Source organism: Paramisgurnus dabryanus, chromosome 11 (assembly GCF_030506205.2).
Source record: "Paramisgurnus dabryanus chromosome 11, PD_genome_1.1, whole genome shotgun sequence".
Lineage (NCBI taxonomy): Eukaryota > Metazoa > Chordata > Actinopteri > Cypriniformes > Cobitidae > Paramisgurnus > Paramisgurnus dabryanus.
This window is the reverse complement of record NC_133347.1, coordinates 3,949,590-3,966,540: the sequence shown is the minus strand read 5'-3', so window position 1 is coordinate 3,966,540 and position 16,951 is coordinate 3,949,590. Positions and strand designations below refer to the sequence as shown.

Sequence of the window (16,951 nt, the reverse complement as noted above, 5' to 3'; positions counted from 1 at the left end):
ATCTTTGTGTTTTAAAACATATAGGCTATTAAAAGCACAAAGCTAAACTGAACATATTGGGGCAGTTTCCCAGACAGGGTTTAGATTAAGAGTAGGGCTTAATTATTTTAAGATATTTAAGTAGTTTTTACAAACATACCCTTTTACAAACATACCCTTTTACAAACATACCTTTTTTGTGCATTTTGAGACCAAACAATGACACTGATATATGTTAATATATGTGAGTGCAAGGTGTTTTTAAATTAAAACAGCTCATACATGCATTTTAGTCTGGGACTAAGTCCTGTTCAGGAAACCACCCCATTATTTTCCAAAGATACATGATGAGAACTTGTTTTATGTTTTGTTTTCCCTTTTGATACTGAGGCTTTTGTAATTAATGCTGCATTTCTGGATGAGTGACTCCATCTATAGAAACATTATTTTCAATTTTTTTTATATATAATGTAATAGTAAATGTATTTTATTAAACACATACAAGGATAAAATCTATTAATTAATATTTTCCCTCTTGCATTTCTCTTTCTCATTCTGTATATTTGTAAACAATTACATCATTATTAAACACTATTCAGAACATCTTTTATTTCATAATTAGAGAGAAATAAACGTTGTAGACAGAGAGCAGGTAAATGTTGTTTACTATTGTGTATCTGTTACATACGGCAAACAAATGATACAGTAACACAGTACTATAAAAGTAGACACAAACTATACTTTTCACTTTCAGGAAGGCAAGGACTCAGCTTGGCAGACGGTGATTAACCACTGACACCTATAGTCGGTAGGATTGTTTGGTTAAAATAACATATTTTTAGATACATACTACTAATCCCTTTAATTTAAAACTAACAAAAAAAAATATATGAAAACAAAACAGCTTTGGACAAAGGTAAAAAAAAATACATACAAAAAGTTAATGGGTGTCCTGCCGGGAAACATTCTTTATAAAGTGCAGATCTTAGACTCGTCGTCCTTCCGGTCAAGGTTAAAACCTTTCTGTCGTGAAACTGAATGTTGTGATTGGAAGATTATGTTTGAGGCAAAGTTGTGATGGTATAATGAAAAATATTTCCCAACAACACGCTTCACTCAATAATCAGAGACACATACAAGGGATGGAAAAACATTGAGATCCTATAGCTTTTTACATCATCGATATTGCCCAAATACATCTTTCTAATGTTATCCAATGCATTTTTTCAATTAAGAAAATAAAGAAAAGCAAACATATTGTTGATTTCTAGAAATCCTTAATACATCCAAAGCATTGAATACCAACAAGAGGCAAACACAGGACTCTGAATAAAAATACAACTACAGTATAAAGATAAATTCTATTATACGGAAACTTCAAGGCACAAGACTATGTTAATTAAATAGACCATGAACTTTTTTATCACGGTGCAACTGTGGAACTATTTCTTATAGTTTCACTTTTTTTATCTATTTGACTTTAAATTATCCTGCTTGTATGACTGGAAGTGCTGTATTTCATTTAAATGGGTAAACTTTTTATTAACTTCAGATAATATTATTAAACAAAGTACACAAATTAGAAACATACTTGAGAAGAAAATTCAGTCAGGTCTGTTGGGTACACTATTGCTACAAGATAAAAAGGTCTATTCCAAATGGTGGATTTATTCATTAAATTAAATAAAACTGAGAGAAATAAGAATATAACCACTACGTGGTAACACAAATAAATGCAATTTTGCAAGTTATTCACTAAAGAAAAAAATCAATTTGTTCATATTAAACAGACTGAAGTGCACAGCTAGCCTTTATTTAACAAAACACGTTCAGTATTTGATACCTCCTAAAAATCCTTCAGATTCAGTTGGCATGTGGGGCTCAGCTTCTGGAGTGCTGTTTGAAAACATCTTGTATATAATAGTAAAGGGCAAGCAATGTCCTATCTTCTAATGGCAATCATGCATATTGATACATGTTCACGTACATAGCATGTATTTTTTTTGCTACAAGGACACAAGGACATTCCATAGCATATTTCACTGCCAGCGGCACAAAAAAACAAAAACATATAAATAATCAAAGTAATTTTGTCTTCACCCATTTGCAGGGCTCGGTTTTTGTCAGTGGCCTTGAACGCTACGAAAGTAAAGAAGTTCATGGGTTAATATGCGGACGCGAACGTCCGGCAGAAAAAATCATTAACAATAACATCTAGTTACAACACACCAGTGCACATCCTACCTATATAAAAACTGACCAATCAAACCAAAACATTTTAGTTTATTCACCTTCGGCTTTGCTGGGATAAACGTGTTTCTTCAGAATCAAAGGTCACTTCTACCACCTTAGTAAGTCTCCCAAAATAAAGGCACTACCCTTTCTGTTGCAGCCAGACCAGATGCATCTTTTGTGGTCAATAAGAGTTGATGCTTTTCACTAAAACTTCCGTTCATGTCTGGAGGTTTCTTTCCTTTCATTCATTCATGTTATTTTATTATGAGAAGTCTTTACATGCTGAGTAAAAGTCGAAATGATCCATTCTGCAACCTTCATTCACTCGCCCCCCAAATTTATCCAGACCAGGGAGACATTCACCGCGGACAGGTCACCACGTCAACCGCTGGTTAAGTGAGCGCTCAAACTCCGACAAGGACAAAGAGTGAGCCAGTGGTTGTCAACACTTAAAGTCGCTAGTTTGACCTCAAGCTATTAACCGAGTTTGCCTTTACAAAGTGGAACAGATCACCGTTTCTTTAAATAAAACCCTGACATCAAAACCCATTCCGCCATCTGCTTCTGACTATTTGAAATGATTACATAGCCCTTGTTCAGAGCGCAAACGCTCTTTAATCCATTGTGCCTCTTCCCACTGGTGAGGGTTCGAGGAAGGGGGGCAGGTGGTGGTGAAGGAAGAGAATGGAAACCAACAGCTTTCACTCTTGATGCAAGTAATGTCCTGTGGGATTGTCAAAGCTAATTTCGTCTACACATTAGGTGAAGAAAGGGTATATTTTTCATTTAAAAGCAATAAGATACCACATGAAGCACTCACTATCCAAAAAACTCAAAATAATAAGAGACTCTTGCATGCATTTTAAACAGCAGCAAATGTCAAAAACATCATCATACTCTAGCAAAACTAACAGAGCAAAAGAAGATTTATAGACGGGTGCGTGTCTTGTCTCTTTCTGACTGATTAATAGTTGAATATACTTTAAGTATTAAATTCAGTGAAAATGCACTGACAAACTTGCATTTATAAGGTTAAACTTTGTCATTTATGCATACAATCTAAAAATTGCTAGGTTATTTTTAACCCAAAGTTGGGTCAAAAAAGGACAAACCAAATTTTAAGAAACCCAGAATTTTTATAAGTGTATTGGCATTCAAATATTCCCATCGGTTGTAACATCCCATCACGCTTGGTTATGTTAACTTCCATCTGATAAGTGCACATTACAAAGGAAACATGACTAGATATTAAATTTAGTTATTAGATTTACAGGTAGAATTGTGTGGTGGTAATAGGGCTGGGTATCGATTCAGATGTTCCAGATTGATTCGATTTGGATTAGCAAGCAATCAAATCTATTCAATTTCGATTCGATTCCGATTCTCTGATTTTTATACTCGATTCAACTCAATGAATATAGATTTAATACAAATTGTATATTTATAAAAAAGAACAGTGAACATAAGTTTACAAGGGTAATCAGTAAAAAGAAATTAAGAGCCACAAGCCTGTATAGTAATTAGATTAATGTTAATCTTAAGTTCAATGTTTGCAGAAATACATATGGAAAAAATTGATTCGTGGCCTCTGGGAATCGATTTTGAATCGACCACGTAAAAAAAAAAGATTAATCGAAAAATCTTTTTTTTTGCCCAGCCCTAGATGGTAACAGTCAAGACCTGACCTAAAATGTCTTTGTAGCCTCATAACTGGTTACAAACATACACAGAAGTATGATCAGAAACTTTAGAGAAAGGTAGCATTGACATGCTTTCCAAATTTGAGGTTTATCCCAATGGGCAACCTTCCAATCTCTCTGATGAAGCCAATACGGAAGTGACTTAAACTGCAATTCCTCTGCTTGAGGCTGGCTCCAAAAGGGAGTCAATTCCCATAGACCCCCATGTTAAAATGCCCAACTTTACAGCAGAAAATAATATGTTTACAGCCTGGTACAAAAAGTGTTTTTGGTCTATATAGCTTATCTTGCCCTTCATGACAACTGTGAAGGGGTTAATTTTTTTGTAACTCATCCGTTTCAATTATGTTAAGCTTTAAAGTTTTGCATAATTAAGGGCGTGGCCACTTGAGTGACAGGTGAACTGCCACTGGTGGGCGTGGTTTCAGCAACCAGCCACCTCAGTTTCAGCCATGTCTCACCTCTTTACCCATTTTCGGTTATCTGCAAGTGATGTGGTTACACGCGCCCAAGATGGCGACGGCAGGCACCGCCTACTACTTCATGAAACCTCTTCACAAACCTATAGGTGACGTCAGGGACACTACATCCATATTTTTACAGTCTATGGGGTCACCACACATTATAAAAATACAACACTGAACTTAACAAATACGGGCATTATGATTACTTTGAACATATAGGAAAGTTACAACCTCTGGACATGAAACAGAAGTCTGTGCAGCCTAACCAGAGAATAGCTGCAAAAATTGGGACGGCCTCTGACAATTTGGATTCCCCAGCAAGGTGCATTTTATTTTAGAAATAAAAAAAAGGAAACACAAAAAGTTTGTGTGAAATCCTAAACCATTACGAACAAAGAACTTCCTCAGTTTGGTTCAGAAATTCCTTAGAATTAAGTTGAATCTCTAATGTACAATTAAATATAATTACTAATAAATATATACGACACACTCTTCGTCCAATTACAAATTTATGCATGTATAGTCCTTGATTTTGATTGCAAAAAATGCTTGTATTTAGGTGAGTGACAATTCAGTAGGTGATAAAAAAATAAATCGTTCATAATCTACACACACCAAGATTTTCTTACGTTAGCCAAGCCAATTAATAACAAATTTCTGTTCATTATTCTCTACATCATCACCCCGTTTGGTGGCCATCAGTGCGGTACCTGACATTATAGACCTTTATGTACAGGAAAGACTAAGCACTGTAATAAACAGCTAAGCCATTTTGTGTGTAGACCTAAAGCACGCAAACATAAGCAACCCATGCATCTGACACAACTATAGCCTGACAAGACATTATATAAATATAGCCGTCTATGCACTTATCCCATCTGAATCAGTTATACAACAGCAGCTCTACGGGAATACTCTGGAACCACACAAAGTCGAACAAAAAGCTACATTTGAAACTAAATACTTTTTTTTGTAGGGATTTGTGTTGCTGAAACACAAGGCCACTATTTTAATTGTACTTTATGGAAACAAGCAGGCGAACATAACAAATTCATCTTAACAAGATCCTCCTCTTCTACTTTTCCGATCGAATATCGGCATATACTTCTTCTCCAGATGCTAGACTGGATGTGCTTTCGTTATTCCCAAACAAATACGTTTGTGCTTTAGCTTCCTCACCAGAGAAAATAAAAACGAACGCTTCCTGCCCTAGTTGAATTTTTTCTCAACTAGTAATAATTAAGGAAAACCACTAAAACACTATTCCCTAATTCCAATAAATCTTCCCAAAACTACGAAGTAGTCTTGTCTTTTGGAGTTATCCTAGACACTTTAATTTAAAAGGAAAAGGGGTGAGGATGCCGCAACAGCTGTCTCCAGCTCACATGAAAAGATGCGGCACAGCATCGCCAACGGATTGTGTCACCTTTATGACACGAAATCAAAAATAGGTTGGCATATAGATTCAAGATGACATGACTATGACACGTGAATAATTTTGAGAGCATTTGGATTGGGAACGTTTTGCAACAACTATGGCGTTTGACTTGTGCATCCATTACCACTTGCGCGTGTTTCTATTTCCTACAAGCTTTGACAAAAGAATAACAATTTAGGTGAGTGCTAAGATATACTAATACAAAGATATAGCTGATAAAAAGAAAACTATAAAGAAAAAGGATAGCAGAGAATTCACCCGGAAGCAATACGTCAAAGATAATCATCGCCCCGCATCCAATCCACAGAGAGAACGAGACACAACAGCTGCCTTTTGTTTAAGTGCGTTTACATTTTTGTATACTTTTGTTTCCATTTTCTTTTTCCTCAGTAAAAAAGAACGTAAAATCACTCGTCTCACTGTGACGGCCTCTACTTCCTTCACACGCCAAGCTGCTGATGCCGATTGGTCAGTTAGTAAGTCAGCTCACTGGTTCGCTCACTGGTGTCCGGGACTCGACCGTTTCCTCTCGACTCGGCCTCGGGACGGCGGAGGGCGGTACAATGTCTCTCAGCTCCTTGCCGTCGCCCGTCACAGTCGTCTGCTGCCCTCTCAAGTCGGCGGAAGCCATCTTGCTTGCGTTCTGAGAGTCCCTGGCCGAGGAGCTGTCAGTTCTGGCTTCCTCTCTGCGGGCCGCGTGCTCCTGTTTGGGCCTGGAGGCGCTCAAGTCACGGGGTTCGCCTTCGGCGGCCGCTGGCACGGGCGGACCCCCTTGCGTGGAGTGACCCAGGGAGAGCTGGTGGGCCTGTGGAGTGTAGGTGGAGGGTGGCACGGCCTGCAGGTATCGATGGTGATGATGATGGTGGTGATGTTTAAAGTGCTGCCCTCGTTGATCTCGCTTCTTGTGACTTTTGTGTCCACCGCTTCCATCCCCGCTGCTGCCGTTCCCGGGATCCGTCGATGCCTCTTTGTGCTTCCGTCCCAGATGCTTGTGAGGCTTCTGTGCCGTTTCCGCCTCCTCTACCGCAGAGGTCACAGTTGACGGCGTCAGTCGTTTTGCTACCCCCGTCACGCTCGGTGCGGACGTCACGGTCGTAGACGTCATGGTCGTAGACGTTTCAGTCACGGAGGTAGTTGATCCTTCCAGCTCCTCCATAGTCTCTCGTGTTTTCCGTTTTTTGATAGGAAGCGCCCTCTCCAGGACGGGCTTTGAGGAAGACTCCTTCAGAGCTTTCTTTTTCGCCTCGGCCGTGAGGATGGCGGCTGCGGCGTACGCGACGCTAGATCCTGTCCCTACCACCGACTGTACCGCAGCGGCCGGCTTGCGTCCACGTTTTTTAGGGGTGCTCGGCTGCTCCTGTTCAGATTTCCTTTTGCGTCCTCGGCGCACTTTGGCAACCGGCGCTTGCCCCAAAGGAGCCCCCGGTTCTGTTTTAGGGGTCATGAAGGGCATCTTTACCAGGAGTTTCCCCGGACTCTTTTCCACAACGCGTTTCACCGCAACCCCTTCCGTGGTTTGCCGTATCTTGCCGCTACCTTTCGGCCGGCCCCTCCCGCGACCGGAGGGTTTTACCACTTTGGGTTTCTTTGGCGGTCTCTTTTCTCTGCGAGATGGGCTCCCTCGGCCCGTGACCGTGAAGTCAAAGTCATTTGGGTCCGTGGTGGTGTCGCCCACCTTCTGGAAGTACGCCATGAGCTCTACTTTGGAACGGAAGGCTTTCCCTTCTGGGCTGAAAAACAAAGACAACTATTTTAATAAAAGAAATTGAGCCAAATACAACATTCAGCATAATCATATGATTAAATAAAATAGAAATTTAATTATAACATAACAAATACAAACATAAATAAATATGTCTTCTTTAATTTTACCTTATGTGCTGCTACAATGATGTGGAACACGTCTGTCATGTCTTATCTATCATGTCATATTTGTTTTGGTAGACCAGTGCATTTCTTAATATTGAATTATTTACCTTAAATTATATTTAAAAGTTTTGTACGTTGACCACTATACAGCTATAAACCTTTCTCTATACAATTCAGATTCCACTTTTTGCAATATTGCACTTTGAATGCTGCTTGGATTTGTGACACACCCCTATGTCACTGTGACATGTCACCTAAAAATGTTGAGTCAACACAGACTAAGTCTGTTGTGAAATTTGTAATTTTTTTTATTTCCTAATTTATTTAAAAAACATATGAAGCACATAAAATTACTTTGCATCAGATCCTTAAAAGAACAAAACATTTGTATACATGGTGCAACATCCATGTACATATTTGACTCGTCAGCCAAGGTCCAAAATTATCAAAGCTGGCTTTGGTAAAATTGGCAGAAGTTCATTAGAAAATAAAAAATCATATTAATCCATGATATTCTTAAATAAAATCCTATAATTTCAATGTAAAAGGGAACAGTGCTTCAAAAAACAGAAACAGGATGAGGACACATCAATGCTTCTTGTATACGGCACAACTGATTTATAACGCATGTGTGACCCTGGACCACAAAACCAATCATTTTTATTTATTTATACATTCTGAAAGCTGAATAATAAATAAGCTTTCCATTGATGTATGTCTTATTAAGATAGGACAATATTCGGCAGAGATACAACTATTTGAAAATCTGGATTCTGAGGGGGCAAAAAAAGTTAAAGTTGAAGTCCAAATGAAGTCCTAAGCAACTGCATCCACTCACAAAAATAGTTTTGATACATTTAAATTTACAAAATAAATTCATGGAATATGATCTTTATATAATATCCATTTTTGGCATATAAGTGATCATTTTGACCCATACAATGTATAACCCCATTCACAAAGACCTTTGGTCCCCAAAAATACCCGTAAAATTGCCAGACAAGCTTCTGTGTGAACGCAAACACTTTCCGTAAATCTTCTGAGATCGTTGCCGGAAAGAGGACTTAGTAAAAACCCTCTGTGTGAACAAGAAGCCTAAACAATGCCATAATGGATGTGTCGTAATGAGGACGCAAGCATCATCACAACAAAAGTTATGGTTCAGCTCTTTAAAATTAGAGATTTACATGTATATCAACATTCAACGCAAGAAATGTCGCAAACTAGATTGAAGCCATTATCAGGAAATGATAAATGAGACGCATAAACAATGACACACATGCCGTAGTGAGGATGCGCGTGTCATGGCAACATGAAGTTGGTTCAACTCTTTAAAATGAGGGATTTACATGCAATAACAAATTCACGATGAGAAATGTCAGCAAACTGGACTGACGTAGATATAAGGTAAGTTAGCTTGTCACTTCAACAAAAATGCACGCGAGTGGTTTCTGGAGAGAGAAATAATAAATCATATGCAAACTTCAGACGCTGCGTAGAAGATAGTGCAGGACTTTAAACAGGTCACGGTTCTTTTCGGGACCTTGCAGATGCTGGCAGATCATTGGCAGTGTGAATGAACAAAAAATCAAATGATCCCGGAAAAATCCAGGATACATTTTCCGTGTATTTTCCGGAATGTCTGTGTGAAAAGGGCTTATTTTTGGCTTTTGCTACTAAAAAACCCTTGCAACTTAAGACTTTTGTGGACTTTTAACTTAAAGTTTTGTGGTCCAGGGTCACATTTATGGGTCTAGTTGCAACCTTCAAATAGTGCACAAAGACTCAAACCAAAAATGTACAAAATTGTTACATCTGTGGATATAATATTACAATATTAAACGGATAGTTCACCCAAAAATGAACCCGTTGTTTCGAACTGATGTGTTACTTCTTTCATGAAACACCAAGAGAAAGCTGCATTTCCCACTTGCATATCATGAAAGTTGATGGGGACTAGGAGACGCCAAACTCCAAACAGGACAAAACACCACCATTAAGTCTTACTTTCTGAAATCTTACGTGAAGAAAACGCTGAAATTTTAATCATTGACAGTCGTGGTCACTATTCACTTTCACTGCAAACATAAAAGCTAAAATTTCTGCTATAACTTGTTTCCATTCCACTGAAAGTCATGCAGTGACTTTTTATTTTTGGTAAAACTGTTCCTTCATTTCCTTCTTAATTACATATTTGTTATGACTTGTACTAACTTGATCAGGTAGACGTCAAATTTGCCGGCAGATCTCCCCGACTTGCGCTGTTTCAGCCTACGTGTCCAACCCTGAGGCAGTGAAGGGTCCTCGTACAGCGGCCCTCTGTCCCGGATAACGGAGCGCCGCTGCTTGGCTGAGGCGGAAGATTCTGGAGCGCTGAGAGCGCCTCCGACTTCAGGGTCAGTGGGTTCAGATTTTCCCAACTCCCTCTGTTGTCCTTCATCCCCCTGCGTGAACAGAGGCCCAGGCGGAGGAACGGAGACGGTGGCTTCCAGTTTTTCCACATCTTGACGTTCCCTTTTGTTTTTCTTCTGCTTCTGGGTCTTGTCTTTGGAGCCTTCCTGGTCTTCATTTTTGTCCTCACCTCTGCTGACAACACAAAAGTGACACCCTGAGACAGGTTGATTGCATAACAGCTCTTTCTCCATTCAACTGCTTGTCTAATGAACAGTGGTGCTGCGCTTGCATGTTTGTCCTTAACATTTTATTATTTTGGCTTCAAAGTTTGATCATTGTCAGATCACAAGCTCTATTAAATACCAATAACAGGCAGGCAAAATGAGAACAGAATCTAGGATGCATCTGCTTTGTAACTTTAAGAAAAAGATGTTATGTTCGATAATTCCTATTTGATCCACAGACACAGGGGAATCACCCTAAAGGTGTTAACGGTTCCTATGTACTTTGGAGGGTGAATCATTGTCTCTTCAAAGGACAGAGGAATTTCCCAATTGTGTGAAGTTGTCTGCACTGATTTGCTTTGAAGTGTGCAGATTACTCTAAATACGGTTTGGTATGTTATCGTATTTTACGTGCCACATAGTGTCTGAATAATAAACAAAAAAACAAAAAAAACATTAAAAAAATTCAATTCAGAAACTAAAAAGTATATAGTATAAAAGTATAAAGTGAAGCCGGTTCCGTAATTAGAAGTAAATCGCCATCAGCTGCTTTCAGATGGAGCGGCATTTACTACACAGAGCCGTAGTTCACTGACAATCAGGGCAATTTCGCATTAATTATCGCGGACGTATCGCCTGAGATATGTATGCGATATGGCCCTGCTTGTCAGTGAACTACGACTTTGTGTAGTAAATGCCGCTCCACCTGAAAGCAGCTGATGACGATTTACTACTAATCACGGAACCGGCTTTACTGACGAGATGCGCATGATATCGCACACAAATTATTGGCCATCCCTAGTATTCAGTTATATGTGTATATAAATAAGCGAAAATGAAAATAAAAAATTATAAACTTATTTTTGACATTCTTCAATCGCTGAGAATCATAATTATTGTTTTAATAATATTAGTGTTGAAATTCAATCAGAAGAAACACATCTAAAAAGTTTTACAGGTATACTGTAGCTGAAACTACTTAACTGTTTAATTTGTTTGTTTACGGTATATTTACACTGCAATAACAATCTCCGAAAAGACATAATGGTATGTTTCATCAGGTACATCAACCGGTTATGACGTTCAATAGCCACCACAAAGTAAAAGTGACTTTATTAAGAAACCAAAAATTAATTACTATTCTGCGTACGAAAAATCACGCTTTAATTTTTAGCAATAACACGTTAACATTTACAGGCAGACCTATCATTTATACCTTGTTCACACTGTCAGTCCAAATCCGATTTTGGTGCATATCCGATTTGACAGACTCACTGTCCATATTGTGTATGACAACTGTTCAGATCCAATATGTGCGTCCTGTAGCGTTCTGCCGTATTCTGGATTATCTGCATTGTTTCTATGTCAATGACGTCGCGCTGGCAAGTCAATCTGCCTCGAGCGTCTGACGTTGTAGAAACTATATTCCCCAATACATGGATTGTCCCAAACACCCCTATCATTTCGTCAGAAATGGACTGTTCTAACATTCGCACTGGGGTTGCGTTTACTTGAAATGACAGCATGACATAACCAAAAAGCTACACAAATGCGTTCAAAAAAACGGATTTCATGCAGGTTAAGGCCGTTCACGCTTTCTAAATGTGATTGGATTCCAATCGATTATGCACCAAAATCAGATTTGGACTGACAGTGTGAACAAGGTCTTAGATTAAGTGATATGCAACTGTACAAGCAACAAGACAATCTTTTCAACTTCTTTTTAAAAGAGCCAGCAAAGCAATGCACTACAGAAATCAAAGGAAAAGGAAAGGAAAACCAAGTTGTCTCCCCAGATTCAAACTTTAATGTTGTACTAAAATATCTTGTTTTTATAACATTCTTCCAATCCAAAGGTCTTTTATTTGTTCACGTCATTCACACTGCTTCAGAGGATGAGTTCAGTTATAAAATAATTGAAAATCAAATTAAGAAGTTTTTAATGTAGTGACTGGATGGTTTAGAGATTTATTAATTTAAAAATAGTAAAAGGAGAAAAATACTTGCAGAAGCAAAATGTGAAAGAGTAGGAATGCATTTTAGTTGCATTCACCTCAGTTCAAATATACTCATTCAAAACATAACAAACAATCAGAGAAAAAGTGTCAAGCTAAACATTTGATTTGTGTAATGGTTTGACAAATTCATCGAAAGACATTACCAAATAACAAAATTATTTGCACATGGTTAACTCTACATTTTTTCTACACTGTAAAAAATTATTTGCTGCCTTAATTTTTTTGTTGTTGAATCAACTCAGATTTACAAGTCATTTCAAGTTGACTTGAAGTTGACTTTTTTCATCTATATTTTATAAGTTGTAGCAACCAACGCTATCTCACGAGAATTAGTACATATTTTACGAGTTGCCTAATTTGTATTAATTCATATAACCACATTCGTAAGTTTCTGTACAATTTTCCTTCACCCCTGTGACGTTGGGGTTAGGGGTTGGGTTTCGTTGTTTTTTTCATGAGAATCGTATGTTTTCCACAATTACTTTTGTATGACTTCATATGAATTAGCCAACTTGTAAAATATGTACGAATTTTGTGAGATCAGGCTGTAGCAACTCATCTCTTGTCAAGATAAATAACAGTAAGTTGACATGACTTACTGTAAATCCACCCAGCATTTGATCAAAAAGAGATGAACCCAACCTGTTGGGTTATAATATAACTATATGTTGAGTTGTTTAAAGCCAAAATGTTGGGTTGTTTTAACTCGTTGGGTCAAAAATAGATATTTTCTGGGTTAATTTAACCCAACGGCTGGGTTTGTCCCTTTTTGACCCAATGCAGGGTTGAAAATAACCCAGCACATTTTAGTGTCTAGAAACCAAGATTTTCTTTAAGCCCCAACTTTCCAAATTGGCAGCTTGACAATAAAAAAAAAAAATCACAGCATAAGATAATTATTTGTATTAAATCTCATAATTACATTTTTATTGTAAATGTTGGCTAGACAATGTAGTTCAAACACATTTGGTGTTCTATCGATTAATTCAAATTTTTAAAGCATGCCAGAAAATATTGCTGTCGTCCATTAATAAGGTTATAGACTAACTACATTTCCCATCATTCTTTGTGTCAAAATATGTAGATAAAGCATCAACTACAAAAACCTAATAGACTTCCTGTGCTATTCATTTGGTTGCATATGCTCTAAAAAGCTTTCTGTGTTTTTTTTTTCTGACCAAAATCACTTAAAGCGTGCATCTTTAAAATCACCTACATCCAGGCGATATATAGTTGGGTAAAATTGGTATGTCCAATACTTCGTCATGCAATAAACAGATTATGAAAATACACGGATCGTCTTTTGCTTCTGCCAAGACTTTTCATTAACTATCGGATAGACATTTTTTTATCCCATGAGGATAAAAGCCACCAAATTCCAAGAGTTAATAGTAAACGCCAAAAAACTGTAAGGCAGTGATAAATGTACTCCCAGTGATTTAATTGTATGAGTTAATTATTTTTCACACTCATTGTTAAGTCGGTGAATAAACGTACGTGTCATGTGACCACACAAACATAGTGGATATACCCAGAATGTTTGCAGTAGGTACTTTATCTAAATCAGTACATACTGACACGGGACACAATTTCAGACGCTGGTCTCATACAGTAATTATACTTTCCAAACTCAAAAGAGCCTCCCATGAGGATTTCAAGGTATAGCGTTTGACCTCTGCTGGACATCACTGTGTTTACCTTTCATACATTATTATGTATGGTCCGATTATATTTGGGACAGCAGTGACAATGCATGTTTAATTGAATTTGCAGGCCTACTCCCAACAACATAATCGAAATAAAAACAATTACACTACGTTGGCCTATGAAGGATAATGATGTTAAGGCAACATCAACTATTACCCAAAAAGATTGTAACTGTGTGCATTGCAACTTCCTTCTAAGTGATAACAAAGTCAATCTGCCCTATTTAGAAACTACACAGTAGCTTAGTAACCATCCAAATTGTACAATACATCATTAAGAAAAGCATGTGAAACATGACCATGCAAACATAGTGGATGTTTTCCAGAATCTAAAATTTCAAAATGTTATTTTTGTGAAAGTAACAAAAGACTCCCCAAGTCACCAAACCGTACTGTAAAACTGTACAGTATTTCATAGATGTTGTAGACCTGTATCCTACTTTTTGTTTGCACCCAATGAACCCTATCAAAAAAAATGCATGGGACATGCAACACAGGAAGAAGTTGCAGCGGATGCAAATTCAACCCTGTAAACATGTCACAAATGTGTGTAGAAGATATAAACCAGTGTGTCTTGCATGTCACCACCCTCCCCTGCGGTCGACCACACACACACACACATACTAACAAACACGATGCTGTTAAATTTGTTAGCTTGTAACCGGAAGTCAGCTCAATGTGAATATCACCAGTCTGCAGCCCACATGGAAGTATCTTGTGCACAATATGTTTCATGTTGTTATATTTAATACACACCGATTCGTATAAAGTTACGAGATTTGCATGCTGCAGGGGCCAAATGAGCAGCAGCAACAACAACACAGACGCACACAGTGACATCAGACAGACACTGGTCAACTTGCTAGTGTATGCAAACTTGCTACCTACAACCCAGACACAGGAAACCTACACAACAGCTGTGCACAGGACTAACACACAAGTTCAGTCCGTTTTGATATCACTTCCATGCTAGGGCATACAGATATATGTAAAGCAAATCCCCTGCCCTGTCCTGCAGCTGTGTACAGCGCCACACGCGCTAGCTAACTTACTTAAGTCTGTTTTTGACAGCTGGCGATAACACAACACCGCAATATTTTCCACACAAACGCCGCTAATATCACCAAAACAAACCGTATGTCACAAAACCTGACCGTGTATGCCCTCAGGCAGCCCTCCGTTGTTTAGCCTACAAGAGTTTTGAAGTAAGTAACGTCAGAAAATGACACCGAACACACCTCCTGCCGTTAGCGCGAGCGGGGCTAACGCGAACGGCTATCGTGCCGCACCGAGTCTCCGCCGATCATCCATGATGTGGAAAAGGAGCGGGGGAAATGCGAGTGACGTATTCTGAACGCCTTCGCAAGCTAGCGCGGCTAACATTTTATCCCCTCAGCCTGACAAAATATCGCAGCGACGACCAAAAGCTACGCCATCGCCGCTCGCAGCGCCTGACATTCAAATCCTTGACAATGGGAATGATGCGATTCACACTTACAGTCTCTCCTCTCCGCTCTCTGCGGCGGCCATTTTTATTTAAATAAATAAATTTCCAAAAAATCACGCAACATCTTTGTGGGTACCCCTCACCCTCCTCTCCCACTCCCTCTAACACAACACCATCCTTAGGACGCGAGATATCGCGAGAGGTGGGGTGGAAGGGAAAGGGGGCGAAACGTACGTTCTCGCGAGACCATACAAGCGGATCGTTACAGAACGTCCAGTCCTTGGAAAGCTGCATTATCAGAATAATTGTGCAAAACTGTGTTAATTGTGTCTGAACTCCAGTATGTGGTAAAGTATTGTTTCTTTAGCATGCATTATTGTTAATGTTAATTTTTATTTAAATGATTTTAGAGGTTTTGGTCTTGAGGTCATAGAGTTCATAGAGAGAGAGATACATGTATGCTGTATACCATTTTTAAATAGGTACACATATCACACAATAAAAATGTAAGTGGTTTTTTGTAAGTACATACAAGTAAATTAAATTAAAACAGAAAAACAAGAATAATAAATTAATAAATCATTTTGGGATTTATTTAAAGTCTGCTTTTAATACAGTTAACATCTGTTTATTTTTGGACGTCTTCAGGTTTATTCAACTCTTATTCTTGTATGGATCAAGGACTTCCTAAAAGACAGACCTCAACATGTTAAAATCTTTAGATTTAAGTTTAACAGTAGTGTTAGTAGGGTTACACGGGGTTGTGTTCTATCATCCATTTTATTTTCCATATATATACAAATGAGATTAAGTGTGATGTCAATTGTACACTGAAAAATTTGCTGTAATTATGCAGCTGGTTGCCAGTAACTTGAAAATGTTTCATGTTCATTTAACTTTTTAACAAACTGTTGCCAGTAAATAACATAAATGTAAAATCTACAGTAAGTTACTGGCAGCTAGTTGCCACACTGTAAAAGAATTGCTGTAATTATGGAGCTGGTTGCCAGTAACTTACTGTAGAAGATAAAGATTGAAAATGTTTCATGTTCATTAAACAAACTGTTGCTAGTAAATAACATACATGGAAAATCTACAGTAAATTACTGGGAGCTAGTTGCCACACTGTAAAAAAATTGCTGTAATTATGCAGCTGGTTGCCAGTAACTTACTGTAGAAGATAAAGATTGAAAATGTTTCATGTTCATTAAACAAACTGTTGCTAGTAAATAACATACATGTAAAATCTACAGTAAGTTACTGGCAGCTAGTTGCCAGTAATACCCAGTAATACTGTAATTTCTACAGAAATTGTTTACAGTACAGTAATAACCAGTAATACTGTAATTTCTACAGAAATTGTTTACAGTGCAGTAATACCCAGTCATACTGTAATTTCTACAGAATTTTTTTACAGTGTATGTTACTATTGAAATACGCTGATGACATGACTTTAGTAGCTTTTATAACAGATCTG

General features: G+C 38.0%; 1 protein-coding gene and 1 long non-coding RNA gene across 3 annotated transcripts; one reads left to right on the top strand and one right to left on the bottom strand.

Annotated features, from left to right (window-relative positions):
* Positions 1–627: 627 nt before the first annotated feature.
* mecp2 (methyl CpG binding protein 2) lies at positions 628–15,681 on the bottom strand. 2 transcript variants are annotated; one of them, XM_065270382.2, is made up of 3 exons: positions 15,526–15,681; positions 9,900–10,271; positions 628–7,546 (listed from the first exon to the last, which is right to left on the bottom strand). In XM_065270382.2, exons 1-3 carry the CDS (start codon positions 15,555–15,557, stop codon positions 6,298–6,300), a joined length of 1,653 nt encoding a protein of 550 aa, XP_065126454.1. In that variant the 5' UTR covers positions 15,558–15,681; the 3' UTR covers positions 628–6,297. The 2 variants fall into 2 exon arrangements, with proteins under 2 accessions (XP_065126454.1, XP_065126455.1); XM_065270383.2 differs by having other exon boundaries at positions 9,900–10,268.
* A 32-nt stretch (positions 15,682–15,713) lies between these two features.
* Positions 15,714–16,757, top strand: LOC135730331 (uncharacterized). Its single transcript, XR_010525941.2, has 2 exons — positions 15,714–15,821; positions 16,123–16,757. It is a non-coding gene; the product is annotated as an uncharacterized lncRNA (long non-coding RNA).
* The last annotated feature ends 194 nt before the right edge of the window (positions 16,758–16,951 follow it).